Source organism: Triplophysa rosa, linkage group LG19, assembly GCF_024868665.1.
Source record: "Triplophysa rosa linkage group LG19, Trosa_1v2, whole genome shotgun sequence".
NCBI classification, from domain to species: Eukaryota; Metazoa; Chordata; class Actinopteri; order Cypriniformes; family Nemacheilidae; genus Triplophysa; species Triplophysa rosa.
In genome coordinates this window covers 10,561,150-10,579,530 of record NC_079908.1, presented here as the reverse complement: position 1 = coordinate 10,579,530, position 18,381 = coordinate 10,561,150, and the positions used below count along the sequence as shown (strand labels likewise).

Sequence of the window (18,381 nt, the reverse complement as noted above, 5' to 3'; positions counted from 1 at the left end):
TACTTTAGAGGAAACGGGGAACCAAGTAGTAAATTATTCATCACATCTCAAATCCAGGGCTCAGAGCGTGAAAGGATGTGGTGGAGAAATGTGCTGATAGTTTTCCCCCACTTTATCTTTCTTTTTGTGATTGTTTTTTTAAGAAGTCAGAAGCAGAGATGTAAAATCACAGATTCAAATGCACCAGTAACTTACCTTGCCATGTTTACCACGTCAAAGCTTTGTGTCTTTTTCTCCTAAAACACTACTTTCTTTCCCTCTCTTTATTAATCTATACATGTCTCACGGTTGGCTTGATGTTAGTTTAGTCTCATCCTTGCAGAGCACAGATCTGCATGTCAAAATCTGAAGCTCCTGCTAATTCAACCTTGAAAATATATGCAGTCCATTTAATATTACATAAACCGTTGGGGGGGGGGGGATTGGGATGGGGGGTATGGATCCAGGAGGGCCACAGATTTTGTGGCATTTTATGAAATATAGCAATATAGCATACATTTTATGAAATCAAACATCAGAAAAATAAGACCAACAACCAAAACAATTGATGTTGTAGCAGTGTACAACTGAATATGTTTTTGGTTTAACTAAAATTCTAAGTTTAAGATTATTTTAAGTCTTTTGGGGGGGGGGCTGCAAAGGGATGCACCCTACACAAGGGGGCCTTACAACGAAAAAGTTTGAGAACCACTGACATAGACAGCAACGGTACCTTTTGGGTTTTTCCTCTAACATCACAAAATGCTGCTTTGCAGACCAGACACCAGACAATTTCCCTACATTTATATAGACAACCTCGGTTTATACAATACGTGAACGTGCCTTTATCCTTGTGATTTGCACAGACATTCAGAAGGGCAGATTGGATTTTTAGTTTTACGTCTGCCAGAATATAATTGGAAACATTGGCACAGTCACTACCTGAATGAAAACACTCATTTGAATTAAGTGTGTTCTGTGCATACCGGCCAAATAGGATTTACTATATTAAATTTACTATAGACCCAGAATAATAATGATCAAAATAGATCTGTGTCATGGCCAGGTTTCATAATTTGAAAGCAATCAACATTGCAATGCCCTTGAAAGCCTGGCACTAGAAATAGCCTCATCAGTCTGAATATTTCTCCAAAACCAAGTCACCACTCCATCTGTACTGCAATGAGCATATTTAGTTACAAAGAAATACATGGAGAACAAAAGGTGGGTGCAGCGAGAGTTGGATGGAAGGGTGGGGGCTGCTCTCCTCTTAGATCGTATAAGACCATAGGGAAAAGCGTTGGGTAGAGGTCTGTCTACCTATTGTAGATCTAAGTGAAGAGACAGCGGAGAAGAATCTAAAGACTTCTTTGTATTAGCAGTATGTGGAGTTTTCATGGGTAGGAAACCATCAATATATGAGAACAGATGATGAAATTGCAATGTAAGACAAGGGCTAGACTCCACAGTGGGAGAGTTCTTACAATGGCTAAATCATGGTTTTAGTGCAGGATAGGCCTTAGGATTCATGGCTCTCAACATACTGATAGTCTAACATGAAATATTTTCTTAAAATGAATTTACAAATTCAACATCATTTTTATAAAAAAGACACCACACTGACCAAATCTGTACGAAGTATAGAACCAAGTGTATTTTTCCCTCTGTCAATGTACACATATTTAGATTTCATGTCACAGTAACACTTTACAATTACATTAAGAACGGGAATATACTTTGACCAGCATATGTAAATGACAATTATATTTGAAAAAAACAAACAAAACAAAAACACAAACAAAAAGCCCTGCTCATGATGTAATAAAAGAACTCAAATGCAAAATGGAGGTATACGTGTAATGCATTTACCTTAATATCTTTTACCAAATTCAAGAAAATTCCAAATAACATTTCAGGATTTCACATTTGAAAATCACTTCAATCATCGAAGTAATATATCTGTTGTGAATAACATTTTTTTTAATCGAAGAGAAAGGACTAAACAAAAAAAAACTTCAGTCAATTCAGGAAAAACATATTTTCATTTGTGAGAAATATCTAGACAGTATACTGTTTTTTTTTCTTTTTAATTTTTTCCCCTCCCCTTCCATGATACAAAAGTCTGGACACAATGTTGTGCTGCTTTATCCAAAGTCTTGGATTTCCTTCTCCTTTAAGGTTGGGGGGGTGGCGAGTTGGCATCTCGATGCGGTTATACAAGTTCCCTGTGTGGAGATGCCACAGAGTTCTCAAAAGACAACTTCTCCTCCATTTCTCTTATCCTGTTTGTTTCACTGTCTGTCATCTCATTCTGATGGGTATTGGGCTGTAGTTTCACACCATAGAGAATATAATGGGCAAGAGAAAGAGTTCTCGTACTTAGTCTTGCGTATATCTTTCTCATGCCAAAGGACAAAGACAAACACTCGCGCGCACACACACACACACACACACACACACACACACACACACACGCATACATACTGTATGCACGATACACACGGACCTGTATCCTGATGTATTTTTCAGCAATGTCCTGTATTTACATAGATACAACATCTTTTGTCCACAAGCCAATGTTCAGTTCAGGACAGTCTGAGGTCTCTTTCGTCCGTGTTGTGCTCTCTCGTAGCAAATCGGTTCCTCCAGGTGAGATGAGAGTTATCAACTTTATGATTTGCATTTCCTATTAAAAAAACTCTCAAAGCTGAATGTGAGTACATCATGCATGGAACACAATTATTAGCCTAACGGATCACAATGTTTCAGCACCATGGGGAGAGAGAGAGAGAGAGAGACATCAAGAACATTAGACAGGTTTTTCTTTTCAGCCCCTCTGACACCTTCAAACCTGCTGTGGTTTCGCGCCGCTGTCAAGCAGGTTTGCTGTCTAACCACTGATATGCACGAGAGCAAAGTGTGTTTATGAAACCAAGGTGGATAAACGACAAAGAAAGAATTCGGTTCGCGTGTTTCATTACAGGGACAGTTTAATCTTCATTTATAGACCTGACAAAAATGTTTGTGTGGAAATGAATACAAAACACTCGGGTCTATATGAATATGAAACAAGCTGTGTGGTGTCATCTGCCACATTTTTTATCAAATACTTCCCGAGAAAACGTGTCAAATAAAACACATCTTCAATACGAGCATCTGCTTGTCTCCCGCAAATAACTCACTTTATGTTCTTCATAAACTATTTTAACAAGGGCCAGTAAATGTCTTATAAAAGATCTCGATTTCATGGTTCTATAATGTTAAATACTCAAAAATAGCACCAAAAGCTCGTGTATGGAGACGATAAATGGCTACATGTAGTTTTCTCTCTCTGTCCATGGTGTTTTGTTCCTCTCCTGCGGAGGCCCCGGCCACAAGAAACATACATTTTTAATCGCAAAGAGTGTAGAGCGCATTACATCATCTGGAATGTAATGGAAGATTTTCTTTAGACATGAAGGAGATAAAATTACATACAACAATGGCTTTGTAAGATGGCAAAGGAGGATCTATTCATCAGGGTTCCTTGCGCCACATTCACTCATCTTTATCTTTCGGTGGCAGAAGAGGAGAAAAACTTTTGCAGAAGTAAACAGAAGATTGTGTGGCTTAAATGTTTGAGGATGCAGAGGAGGTGATTTGAAGTTTGAAAATCCTCAGCCCCACTTCCTGTTAACCTCCTCTCACCTCATCTCACACACATTCTTAGACGTAATACTCCTTGTCCTTATTCTTCTTGCCCTTGGAAGTTGTCTTAGCGACGGCGGCGGTCGTGCTCGCAGTCTTCTCCTTGACAACGGCTCCGTTGCTTTCCGAGCCAGAGTTACGGCTCTGGTCCACCTGATAAGAACCTTCATCTCGGTTGCGGTATTTATACATGGCGTAAAGCAGGATGAGGATGCAGAGGGCGGCGGCCGCCACGATGCCGACTACCATGCCCGTGGTGCTGCTGGACTCCCTGATCACCTCCACGGCGCCGGGGCGGCCCTTCTCCATAAGATCGGTGGGGTGAGCTGTGGGCACATGAGGGAAGTCAGGTGGGTAGGTCAGTCCGGGAGTGTGGCGGGAGGATGGGGCGGGGGGCAGAAGCACCTGGTCACGGGTGTTCATTTTGCCCGCGGGGATGTGGAGTTGGTTGGGGTGAGTGGTGGGCGCAGGGACTGGGGGGCGGTGACCACCCGGGCTCTGGCCCCCGTTTCTGCCCACTGCGGGGGGCGGTGGCAGGACTGTCCTATCGGTGACCATGGGGGAGTTTTTATAAAAGTCCTCATCATCGGACTCTGTCATTTCTCCGGAGCCGAAGGCCGACACCTCCATGGGGTCACCACAGTCCTCCTGGTCAGGAGGGCATGGTGGGCGGGGGTCGGACAGAATGAGGGACTCTTTGGTGGTCTGGAGAGGGGTCAGGGAGGTGGGAGGGGCGGGGATAGCGGGGTAACGGGTGGCCATGGGAAGGGAGTCTTGGGTGTCCACTGTAATTATGGGCAACACTAGTTCACCTCCTGGGATGAAAAAGGAGAAAGGGCGAGAGAAACAAATATTAGCGAAAACTAGGAAATATATACAGTACACAAACACACACATACAGAACCATGTTTGTACTTTGACTACAATTACACTGTTCATTCTAATAAACTATTAAACTACTGTGACATTTGTTCTAAGACAGATTTTTACAACTGACTCTACAACTGCATTATATTTTAAATTCACACAATATGCTAAAATACTTTCATAACCTATTCAAATCACTAAAATAGATCCAGCTCATATGTTGAATAGCTCTTGGCTCTTCTTTGGTTAAACAAGATAGCAAACCATGGAGTTTAAGTCACTTACATCAACAAATAGGCCGCATGATTTTTGCATGGAAAAAAAGCAAATTACAAAAAACAAAGGTGTGTAAGATGGTCCCTTTAAAAAAGCACAACTTTTCTCCCCTTAGTCTTTCATCTGACTTATGTACATATATATATATATATATATTTACTTTACAATGACAAAATCCTCCGCATATTTGCATTCTGTGAAAATCTAGTAGTGAAAAGCTCCGTCTCAAAACCTATTGAGCTGACTCGCTGTCTAATGCCTATATATAGAAGTATCCACATCAACATTATTAAAAATAAACGAAATCTCCTTAGTGAGATTTGAGTCTGATTTGATTTGAGAGTTAAATGCAACGGTCTTGTTAACAGCTTCTAACATACCACACAATCAGTTTACCTCAAATGAACCGCACGAGAGACTTGACTAACTGATTCTGAGCTGATTCGGATGTTTGCATGTGGTTCTGCTAATAGGCTGACAGACAGTGCACACGTGCAGATTTGTTAAAACATATATAATAATTATATGAACACCTACATCCTAATAAGGGTTTAATTATTTAAGTCAATATTTCCCTTAGCTCTAGCAGCCATCATTAGGCTTGTCACAATGCATTATGAGATTGTCTTATCTATGGCAAATATACGGCAATGCTGCCTCAAATAAGATTAAAATGAACTATCACAGAGGGTAGAATATGTGATCTTTTTTTTTTGAGAAATGTTGTGTCAGAAACAAGCCTATGATGCTCAAGTAAGCCAAGTAGGCAGCTCACTAGGTTTTGAGACAAAACGATCAAGGGCAATTAATTAAATGCCCAGAACACCAAGTAAATAGTTTAATTTTCTATTTTGGTTCAACTAACATAAACTGAAAGGAACCCAAATGCTTGGACACAATGTGAAAGAGCTCCAGCTGATTTTACATACGGTCCATTAGAAAGAGCTCAAGCACTCAAGCACACTGAATGATTGCAACATAATGCACAATCACACCAGCAATAACTGAGCACACAGTAACCATTTCATGATGTCACACCTATATTCATGATGAATGCCCAAAGTGCAACACAACGATGGAGTTGAATGGCCACTTAGCGTTATGAATAGCCCAGGCAGTAAGAGAAGACCACTATTGCTTGAAGTAATGGAACCCTTAACTCTGGAAATACAGCCAGATTGGCTTCTAATCTAGTTTAAGATTAGCGGTCATGACTCTCTAGGTTTTAAGAGACAATTATATGAGGGACGACCGCTTTTAGAAAAGCAAAATTTAATAAAGAAATTTAAAAAATTAAAAAAATCACAGGACTTTGTTAGTTTGTCATTTCTTTGCAGTATATGCAATACTAATGTAATCTTAAAAAATCAAAGAAAATCAGGACTGATCTGCCACAGAAAATCTTGATATGCCAAATGAGGTTGTTTGCAAAACATTTGCCTTTCTTAAAGGAACAGTTCACCCAAAAATGAAAATTCTGTCTTAGTTTACTCACCCTCCAGTTGTTTCAAATCTTTATAAATGTATTTGTTCTGATGAACACAGAGAAAGATATTTGGAAGAATGAAGGACAGCAAACAGTTCTGGGGCTCTTTTGACTACCATTGTCATTTTTCCTACTAAGGTAGTCAATGGTGCCCCAGATCTGTTTGGTTACAGGCATTCTTCCAAATATCTTTCTCTGTGTTCATCAGAACAAAAGAAATGTATACAGATTTGGAACAACTTGAGGGTGAGTAAACAAAGACAGAATTTTTATTTCCGGGTGAACTGTACCTTTAAGTTTCTTTTGTTTTATGCACAAATCACAGATTTTATCTTAAAGTACAACGCATTTAGTTAAAAAGTACAACTCGTTGAGTTCTTAAATTCTTCCTTCCTTACAAGGTTCTCCTTTCATGTGTAAGCTCCTTAAGATTTACAAAACACATTTAGGACAAATTATATCTGATCACATTCCTAAAATCAAAGTTTTTATTTCAAACTCCAAAATGTAAGCGTTGGTTTTAAATGAGGAATTATCTACGGAAGAACTGCATCAAATTAAAACCATATCCGCAAGCGCAACCCTGTACTTCCAATTAAAACTATTCTTCTATATAGGACAGGAGAGCTTGATCAGACAGGAACAGTGTGTGCTGCCTGTGAGCGGTGACAGGTGAAGCGTTGTGTACGCGTGTGTACTCACCAGTGCCAGGCTCACACTCCTCCAGATCTTCATCATCACTGGGACACTCAGCTGAGGCCACCAGCAGATCATCTGAGTTCTGAAAGAGCAGAAAGAATCCACTTCAGTCTTGAAACTACGCTTCAAAAACACGCCTCCCTTCTAGAGCTTTAGCCTTATTCACAAAAAACAGACATTTGTTTGCATTTTCTTGTGATGGTGACAGCAGTAATTCATCAAATAGCGGAGAGGAGTATGTAAATATGCATGTATGCAGATGTGCTGTGTAATTAAGTGCACTTTTGGCATTTTAAAGAGCTGATTCAGGTGGAAGTGATGCTGTATAGTTCCACTAATGCATGTTACATCTCACACACTAGCGCTGAGAACAAGAACCTTGAAGATGGGGGACTGCACCATGCGGAATTGCATTCATTACAGTTTTTTATGTGATGTGCATATTAGTTTAGTGAATCGGGTGCGATGTAGACAGACAGCATGTGCTTATAAATGACGGCCGCAATTTATTCACAGTGAAGGAATTCTCTACAACCTTCAAAAGAAATCCTACGTTTATCTTATTGGTCCAGTATTTATTTAAGCTTTATTTTTCAGATCTGTTGCGGAGGCATTTGTTCAGCTTCGAGGGTCTAGATATTCAGTCATGCTAGACCGAATAGCTTTGCTGCCCCGTAGTCTGACCTGAATGTGAATTAACATTCCCAGCTCATACCTCACATTCATAAAACATGTAATTGGATCTGGGCCATGACTGATTTGGACGCATCAGTTTGTCCTTTCCCACCGAGAGGTCAGAACAATTTCACCGTTCACTCGTACAGCCCCATTTATCTGTTTACGAGAACGGGAGGCGCCTACAGAATTGCACTCCTTTGCGAATGCTAAACAAGGTAAGTGGAGGTATTTATTAATGGTGACATCTGTATTTGCATTTGAGCTCTCTAATAAACACAACAAATGCAAATTAGATAGAAATAGAAATCAAACCGTTCACAATACGAAAAAAAAAAACAATCAACGAGACGGTATATTGCCCATGTATGGTTTTTCCATGATGCGATTACCGAGATATAGTTTACCTCTTTATTTACGACCCAAGGAAATTCAAGCTTGTTATATGAAAATACCCATCAGCCCCTGCATTCCAATCCCGGCCGTTCGGATCAAGATTGACGTCTATATACTAATTGAATTGGCCAGCAGACGGTTTTAATCGGACCGGCTGAAATAGTGGAGCATTGATTTAGTCCACCTTTCGCTGGCTTTTTCCACTTCTTTCTCTGCTCACTTTTCGAGTAACACACATTTTAAAACCCCATCAAGCCTGTAGTACATTACCTTTGAAGGTAAAGCCCATTGAGGAAAATATTTCAAAGGCTGACTTGATATTTTTTCCATCACATCAGCAATGTTATTGGGTTTCCTTTAAACCGAACATACAAAAACATTTCTTGTGCTCGACCTCCATCAAATATTGATTTTGCCGAATGCTGCTGAAAAATCCTTAATGAAATGACGCATATCAGAAGTACAGACAGTACCATCGGCCCCTGCGTTTTAAACAAAAGCTCCACTTTGAACCATCAAAGCGCTTATTGGAACAAAAGAAACGCTACGACGAATTTGCCCAGTTTTTCAGTCTGATTTACAAATACTAAAGAGTCTGACATTTCGAACCTTTAATTAAAAGACGCATTGTAGAATTAGTTTTGCGTGACTGCGTTTATTAAAGGATAATTAGCCAGCCTCTTATCAGCGCTTTCGCACAATGCCTATGTGTTCCGTAAGACAAGTTTATTAAGAGCGTTGCAATTGCAGGTTGTGTTTCGATACGTCCGTACATTCACGATAAATGCGCCATTACTAATTTTGACGTGAAAGTACACGAGTTCGCCTAACGTTATGCAGATAATGGTGTAGGTTTGAGGGTAAGCGTATTTGGCATGCTGTCCGGGGAGAGGGCTCCGAGCTTGTTCGTTCTTCCGAGCTCAGAGCACTCCCCCCGTCTGGGGTGAGGGCTCCGAATCCGGCATGAACCCGAACCCGGCATGAACCCGAACCCAGAACACCCCCCCCATGTCTTGCTGTAGACAAGGGTCTCCAGGCGAGGAGCCGGGGTGGTGGTGGGATGCTTAAGACTGAAGACAGAGAGTGAAAGTAAGACGTCTTGACTATTTATAGAGGCTCGCTCTCTCTTGAACTGATAGGTCGGGTGCTGTGATTGCTGATAGCGGACCAGCCGAGTTAATTATCTGCTCCTCCTCCTCCCGAACTTAGTTAATAAAACATCATAAAGAGAAAACATCCAGTCAAGGGCATTTTTAATGTCCCAATCTTTAAAAGAGAATCATAGTGTGGTGTCAGCTCAATCAAGGGCTTACTTGACAGAAACCATTTTGAGAGCTCTGACGTGCGTTGCTTTACACGGAGCGGTGGAAGATCTCTTTAAACTCGCCACAAATGTGAGGTCATGGAAAAGATATGTAAAAGGTGGATGTGCGTTTTTCTTAATACAAAACAGCACAAACCACCGTGTGTCTGACCCCTCAAGCACTGACTGATTTGCTGAATACTTGAGATGATTTGAGCTGGCGTTTAAAATGCACGGCGAGTAGTTCTGCCCTTCAAATATTCCGACGATTTATTTGCACATTCGACCTAATGTTACCTGATGCTGAAGTCAATGCATTTAATCATTGTAAAATAAAGACATTTCCTCTAGACCTCATGTAGCTCAAATGGTAATGTACGGCGAGTTAAACGACAAGGTCATGGGTTTCATTCTTAGTGACACAAAAGTTGCCAAATGGATAAATGCAAATGTAAATCTTTCTGTGCATGCAGCTGCCTCGTGTCCTACATAAGCAGTTGCTTTCTAAGGCAGCATCCTATCTATCACAGAAACTCGTAAGTGACGGATTTGGAGCACCCTACATCTAGAAAAGAAGTCTGCTTGCCACACAAATAGTGCTCGACACACACTTTTTGAGTTTTTGAGCATGTTAATAAGCTAACAATAAACATAAAATACACCGCAAATATAGACTAAAAGGACAACAGCAGCACCCATTCACTTCTATTGTATGGGCACAAAACTAATGCAAGTCAATGGGTTCCGCCGTTGTTCGGTTACCAACATTCTTCAAAAGATCTTTTTTTGTTTTCAGCAGGAAAAAGAAAGTCATACAGGTTTGAAATGACGATTTTTGGGTGAAATATCACTTTAAAGGTCCAGTGTAGGAAATGTAGCGGCATCTAGTGGTGAGGTAGCAAATTGCAACCGACGGCTCACTCCACCCCTCCCATTCGAAGCACTAAGGTGGCTGTAACAGGGCCACGATGTCGTGCTTCTTTGCCGAAGGAGATTACGTATTTTTACGAAACTCGCTCTGTAGAGCAGTTTGGAAGCAGTTAGGAAGCTCACTTGAGCATGTGTTTTTTTGCGCAGTGAATGGTAATAAAGTTCATCTCAAGGGCTAAATGAATGAATCTGCAGTCTATGCCACTGTGCTTGGTGCTGTTCCATATAAACGTCTTACTCATCTTGGGAGGAAGAAGACTGGTATGCTGAGAGTTCCTCGGCTCTAAGCTGTCCTACGCAAATCCTCATTTTCCTGCTATTGCTTTGTATGACTATTTACACCCAGGACATGGCGGATTAGTAGTGATTCAGAGAGTACACGTGAGAGAAGCCGCGTCTGTCCTCATTTGTGCTAACGCGTGCCGGTGGTGACAATGGATCTTGGCAGTTTTGCGAAGATTGACACTGATTGTTATTAAGCTTGTCTTTTATTCCCATCATCACACATCTTCTGATCAATGGAGTTGAACGCTGCATGAATAAAGGCAGACGGGGGGCAGCAGATCTGCAAATATATGAAGAACGGGGGGATAGGGGGCAATACACATGTCTGATATGAAAATCAATATTTTTATTTATTAGCATTGTACAGACAGACGGTGTTCAAGGTTAAGGTTTTTTAAGACTGTCAATATATGTAAAGAATTACTGTGGGCTGGGAACAAAAATGGGTCAGTCTGTGCTATAATGACAAGAGAAAACAAACATTATGAGGACAGTGAATTAGGGATGTGCATGAATACACAGTAATGATAATGTAGATTATGACCAAACAAATGCTTTCTTTAAAAATGAAAACCACACTGATCGACATTCATTTAAGTATAATAATAATAATAATAAGTGAGAATTTATCTTCATTGTTAATTTTTTTCAAAATTTTTGCTGTCACACCATAGGACACAGTTACGGTTTATTTGTAAACTTCCCACTTAAAATGCTAAACATAACGTTCATGGTACGATACTAAAAACAAACAAAAAACAGCAAGATTCAATGTAAAAGCCAAAGCCATCTGTGTATGGAAGAATTAAAAAAAGTGCATGATGTAGCGTCCCACCTATTAGAACACTCGAGCAACACCAATGTTGGTTCATGCCCAAATAAACCCTCGAATCCGAGTTGAAAGAAGACGTCACATTGTAAGCTGACAAGTGGCTGGAAATTTAACAATGTTTTGTTCTTACAATGCATTCCCAAATGATGCACTATAACTCCAGATAAGTTTTTCTCAAGGCTTCGAAAATAATGACTTGAGAAAATTGCAGGACTACTCAAAGGAGATGTGACTAGTAAATCACTATGTGTGGGTGAAATGAAACAGAAAAAATATGTGGGGGAGCTATATCCTGACATATGTGAACCAGAGGATTGTGTGATACTTCGACTTCAGGGGCTTCCTGATCCGAAGGGATGGCTCTTTTTTAAGCAATAAATGACAATGATCTCTCACCCTACGGTGGTCTGTACTGTCAGCTGTTTTATTGCTGATGCCAGCTAGACATCTCGTAAAACAAAACTCTTATAATCCCACATTTAGGAGGACAAAAAAGCACTTTCAGTGACAACTGTGGGAAATCCTACAGGGTCTTTCTAGATTTATTTCGCATAGGTGACCCTGCACAACAAAACCAGTCTTAAGGGACAATGTTTCAAAATTGATTTTTACACAATCTAAAAGCTGAATAAATAAGCTTTCCATTGATGTATTGTTTGTTAGGATAGGGCAATATTTGACCGAGATACAATTATTTGAAAATCTGGAATCTGAGGGTGCAAAAAAATCAAAATATTGAGAAAAACGCCTTCTCCAAATAAAGTCCTTAGCATAACGTATTACTCACAAAAATAAAGTTTTGATATATTTACGGTGGGAAATTTACAAAATATCTTAATGGAACATGATCTTTACTTAATAACATAATGATTTTTGGCATAAAAGAAAAATCAATAATTTTGACCCAAACAATGTATTTTTGACTATTACTAAAAATGTTCCTGTGTCCACTAAGACTGGTTTTGTCATCCAGGGTCACATATAAGTATAAACGCCGTGGCCTTATAAAAACACCCTTTTTGTTTAAACCTCAACCAGCATGACAAAGCAACATCGTCTTACTCAACGGTGGAGGTTTGGGGAGGGGCTATCTGTTTGGTCAGCCAATGGCAGCCGACGATTGCTCAGGAAACCTGTTTCATCATTTTCTGCTTCTTTAAGTGCTCACTATTTACAATAAAGGTCCTCTTCCTCACCTGTGTAATACTGTCTTTCAGGCTGGGCGAGCGTTGTCTACGGGTAGTGGTGGTGGCCATGGTGGTGGTGGTCTCCATGATGGTGGTGGACATGTCTGCCGCAGCCGGAGGGGTGGCCGAGGTGGTCTCCGTAGATAGGACGGAGGGTGCGTCCCCCACCAAACGCAAGTTACCCGTCACTTGCACGTTAGGATCCCCCTCAGCCGCCAGCTTCAACACCTGCAGCCCGTTGTAGTACAGGCCGGAGATCTGACCCTGGAATGGCCGGCCTTTATCCTGACCACCCACCTTAATGGCTGCCTGGCTATTGAAGATGGTCAACTGGCGACCTGCGGTGGACGAGAGAGAAAGGAGGGAAGGAGAGAAAGAGAGAAAGAGGAGGAGAGAGCAGTATGACAGCAGGGCAGACAGAGAGAAACAGAGAATCGAAGAGGGACGATCAGTGTGAGCTATTGGGAGTCTGCAGCAGACATCAGGGTTTGCCGACATCGGGTGATAACACGTTGAACATTTGAACCTGGCGATGGAAATCTCCAATTCTAATGTCTGTCACTTCTGGCCCAAATAGTGCAGGGAGCAAAATGTTGTATTAAACATGATGGCAAAGATCAATGACAGAGCCTGAGGTATCTCTTCTATGAGGGCTGGATAATGGGGGAGTGAAAGGGCCCCTATCATTATACAATAATGGGTATATATTATCATTCCAGCCTCATTAAACTAGTAGGGCTTGAGCTGTGGATAATCAACTGAATAAAGAGGGCAAAATTGGAAAACAGTATTTATGAGAATGTGAAGAGTTTTGGATATGATTTATTCAGAGGCCTTGTTGATGCTAATCTGCATGAATAAGTGTCATCTGCCAGCTCAAATGCTAATGTGTCACTGAGGCGAGAGGGGCTTTCCTCCGGCCACATGAACAAACATACACAGGGGTGCACACAAACATATGCACACACACACTGCTTCTACATTGAGGATTTCCACCCATGAATCTCTACAGAGTTTCTTACCGAGTCATTAAAGATGGCAATGACCACTGGATAAAAACAGATAAAACTATTATGCTGCCTCACTACATACTGCCTGCATAGTCAGCTGTCTTTTAACTATTGTGGAACCTTAAACTGTAGGTGAATGATCTTATAACAACTTTAATAGCGTTCAATTGATATCAATACAATTTGAACTTAGCATGTTGCTATAATTTAGTAGCATACAAATATATAGCACGTGCTTCATTTACACAGAATATTTGTTCCGTTTTAAGTCAAATATACGTTTACCAATTTACAGCCGCGGGAAAAATTAAGAGACCATTCCAAATTTCCATTTAATCAACATTTTAGATGTATTGTGGCCATTCCAGTCGAGTATCTGTTGAATTTCTACAAATTCAAACCTCAGGAGGGACATAAAGTCATCCAACAGCAATGTGAAAGACTGGCAGCATGACAACACGCATGAAAACTGTGATACAAATCAAGGTTCTTACATAAAATAGTTTTTCAACTTTTTCTAAATACATGTACAAACATGACTGTTGTATAGCGTAAAAGTGAATATGAACTTGTTTTCTTTGCAGTGTTTGAGGTCTGAAAAATACAGAGCATCTTTTCTTTTCTTTTTGCACGTTTCTCCAGTTTTCATTTTCTGCAAATAAATGCAAATGGAAACAATATTTTTATTTGAAATTTGGGAGAAATATTGTTAGTAGTTCACAGAACGAAACAAAAATGATCGTTTTACACAAAAAAACCTCAGAAACTCAGTTTGAAATGGTCTCTTAATTTTTTCACAGACCTCATCAGACTGCATGATGGGAATGCTTTCTTTTCAAAGACACTTTTTTCCAAATTTGCAAACTATCCATCCTAAATAATATTTAAATTTAGAATTAGAATGGTGCCAACGATGACCCGGGTTGAAGTCCTGGCTCAAGTTCATTACATTGAGGTCATTACATTAGAAATGATGAATGAAGAAATCCTTAAATGCGAGGAGGAGCTGTATTTTGATGTGAGTGACTATCATGTGAGTTACTTTCAAACCAGTGTTGGATCAAAGGGACAAACCCAGCAAAACATATTTACATTTGCCCCCAAAATGGGTTAAAACAACCCCATAAAAAGTAAATTTACAAACCAATGGTTGGGTTGACCCAACACAAATCTAAAAATAACCTAGCATTTTTAGTGTGTAAAATCACAATGTTGTCTAGTTAAAAATGGTCACCTACATTTCGCTTTGGTATGTCACGATATGTGTATACATTCCCATAAAATAAACCGTACATACTTTCAGGGCATAGTGTATGTAGGCAAACTTGGTCGTATGAGGTAGAACTGAATGTGAAGAAAACCTCTGGAAAGACTACTTAAAGAGGAAGAGGGCGGGTAAGGTAAAGTGCCATTTCCTTCGGCCTCTGAGATCTGGACTGCTGCCATATATTTAATCCTGATGAACAGGTACTCTGACACAGCTGATTATGAAATGAGCAGTTGTTATCCCCTTCGTGAGAGCCACTTAATGCTTAATGAAGGGTTGCCATTTAACACAAGTAGGGTCTTGCTTTTAACAGTTGAAAATAACTTTTTTTATAAGTTTGACATGAGAGTGCGGATAAAAAGACCATATCTCTTAAAAGGCCTGTCGTAATAGAGCGAAGAGAACCCAGATGGCCACTTTTCCCTCGTACAAATTCTTTTTTTTTTAATACAGTCAAAAGATAATTTTTTCAATGTGCAACATTAAGCTGTTACATACTGTTTCTGATTTAAACCAATGAGAAAAATACAGGGCAATACAAACAATCTATTTACCAAATAAACCTGAGGACAGTGGGCATGAACTTCACTGCTATTCTACAATGAGACATCATTTCAGTACCTGAATCCTTCACATTTCTGGTTGTTTTCAAATTAATTCAAGGCTTTTGAGATACAGAGCACAAGGCAGAGACCCTCAATGGCAAGCACAAACTCGTCTTTTACAAAAACCAGACAGTCACCATTCACACAGGACACAGACCTGATGTACAGTATGAGGGCTTTGTGTCATTAGAATTACTTGTCAATTGTAACTTCGAAATAACTGCACATGTTAAAGGGACATTGTTATCCGAATTTGCAAAGGCTGACAATTTTCTATTCATTTAACAACGAAAATCTCTTCCATATTTAGAATGTTTAACCCTCTGAGTTAGTTTCGATTTAGATCGGTATGGGACGGATTTAGCTTCAGTTTAATGCCCTTTTAATATCAAATCACGGTACGAGAGAATCCTCATCATATACGTAATTATGTTTACTGTAAATAAGTATAATTAAATGTGGTTAAAATGTGGTGGATCTTCGACCGATAAACATCTAAAAATGACTTTTACACAAATGTGGAATTGAACTTTTAATCACATTTTTTCACAACATGTTATCAAGTTCAATCAACGGAGGCATGCGGACCCAGAAAGGTCAGTTTTTCGTAAAAAAACAAGGCTGAGGGTATTTGTTTTACATTTAACATTTAGATGTGATGTTTGCTCAGTGTATAAGTGGTAAAAGGAGTTTGCATATAGATGAAAACGACGCAACCAAGCAAAAAGTCTGATATTACACATACTGTAGAGGGTATTAACGCACAACATTCTCAGATAATGTGCTGACGCAGACCTGGCGGATTGTTTCTGCACTTTAATAACTGAGAAAGTTTCTTGGGGGAAATCTAATACAATGGTTTTAGCAAGATTCATCTGTTTACAGATGCCTCCAAAGATTACTACACTACACACGCTTAACATTTACACTACAATACTACACAAACAGTCCAAATAACGCTTGTTTTCTTTCTATTGCACTCAAAGGGTTAAAGAAAAAGTGTAATGTTAGGAGTACAGCAATGGTCCCTTTAACTGCTCGGATTAGAAAAGATAAATCGTGTTGGATGAGCTATTTTTTAAAAATACCCTCTCTTCAGTGTTTGCGAAAATCAGAGGGGATCACAGGGAGGAAAACATAAGACAGCAAAAAAGAATCAACTATTTACAGACAGTTGCTTCAGTTAAAGAACGTTGTTAGAATGTTAGTCAGGGATTATATTTAAGATTAAACCTTAATCTCTGAAGTGGTGCAGTTCTGACTTTGTTAAGAGCACAATTTATTGCTGCCGGATGCGTGGAAAGCCAAAGCCACATGGAGATGACCGATTGGATTTACAGGGTGAGTGGGCAGCCACAATTCGCTGTTTGTTTTGGCCCACGATTCACGTTAATGCAAAGGGGCCGAATTTGGAAAGTCGAATATGGCTCACGGCTTGGCGGTTTAAAGGGAACTGCACCTCTTCCAGAGCCTTAATAAGTCATTAAGTCAGTGTTTAATTTTTATTACCTTTGTCGAGTAGCCACTCGTCAACTACCCGACCAAGTCTGTATGGAATTCTTTGCCTGGCTATAGCAAGTCGTTCATTATCAATGTTCCCTTCAAAGAATTTAGAGAGACAGATTAGAGGTTAATATCTGGAAGTTCAAGCGTCACATGGTTAAAAACATGGCAACATGACTTTAATCAAGTTTAGCAAGTTAGGAAGTCTACACGAGCTTTATGCTGGAAGTTATGTTGGTTTAAGGTGGATTGCACTTAGTTAGACAGTTTGAGACTAATTAGAGCATGTTTAATTCTGTTTAGAATGCTTCGAGGACATATTTAGTAATGGTTTAAGCTTCTAATTTTGGCCTGCTCGACTGTGATCTTAGCGAATCGTCATTCATCAGGAGGAAAATATCATACAATCAATAAAACAGTGATGATGTCATATTATAATGTGCAGTTATATAATGACAGTGCTCCGGAAGACATTTTCTGGTCTCGACAAGATATCCGAGAGCGCGAACAATGCAATCAACATCTAGTATCAAAACGCAGAGCTACCTGCATGAATTAGGAGACGTGTAATTACAAAAAGACACCGTGGTTATAATTGACTATGTGTCTTGGCTGCCAGATAGCAGACAGAGTGTATCTGATGAGATACTACAGCTTTCTTTGTCCTCACATCTGTGAGACGGATCCTGACAGATCCCTTCACCACGGCTCAAAATGAACTCTTGGGTCCTGTTACTCACCGAAGAGAAAAATCTCATCATATCTCCTTTCCCATCTCTAGCTCTCGCCGCCGTCCTGTCAAAATAACCCAACGCCACGGCTGGGTCAATATCATTTGCGCCGCCATGACATTTGACCTCGAGTATGTGACTTCATCAGCTGTAGCATTGTTGAGTTATTTTGCAGATAAGAGTTGCGTGGTAGCATGCCACGTGTGAAGCGCTAATTTGGTGATATGCCGCATACTGTGTCTTATTTTACAAGCCAGTACAACCCACCCTGCAACCTGAATGGGGGCCAAACCTCCCACTCCCGTAAGCCTGTTAAAAGACCTCATGTGTGGCAAATTCTGAACCTTCAAAGAGAATTTAAAATAGGTCTCATCTGCGAGCGATCGGCGATAAACTGAAGTCTATTCTATGGGATTTTCTTCGGATTTAATTAACGTAATGGTGTGTTGGGCCACCATCAAGATGACCCATCCACGTCCCAAATCCGATCATATCTGATCATCTAATCCTCTGTTTTAATTAACTGAATTCATCAGGGTTTGTTAATCTAAGCCGAACACCCCGCCGACTTCGCGATCCGCTGCCGGATGATGCGAAAGACCTATATCTATTTTTAAATCCGTAGGATGAAAGGTGCCGCACAACAGAGGTGCCATTCCATTT

General features: G+C 40.1%; 1 protein-coding gene across 17 annotated transcripts in view; it reads right to left on the bottom strand.

Moving 5' to 3' along the window:
* Positions 1-1,613: 1,613 nt before the first annotated feature.
* The window catches only part of nrxn2a (neurexin 2a), a 316,441-nt gene continuing 299,673 nt past the window's right edge, over positions 1,614-18,381 (bottom strand). For 10 of the 17 annotated variants that reach the window (XM_057359529.1, XM_057359533.1, XM_057359530.1 and 7 more), the window contains 4 exons: positions 16,994-17,083; positions 12,612-12,940; positions 6,998-7,076; positions 1,614-4,481 (listed from right to left, as the gene is read on the bottom strand). In XM_057359529.1, coding sequence (XP_057215512.1) covers positions 3,685-4,481; positions 6,998-7,076; positions 12,612-12,940; positions 16,994-17,083 — 1,295 coding nt within the window. In that variant the 3' untranslated portion in view covers positions 1,614-3,684. The remainder of the gene's footprint in view (positions 4,482-6,997; positions 7,077-12,611; positions 12,941-16,993; positions 17,084-18,381) is intronic. The other 7 variants (XM_057359541.1, XM_057359540.1, XM_057359545.1 and 4 more) reach the window with 3 other exon arrangements.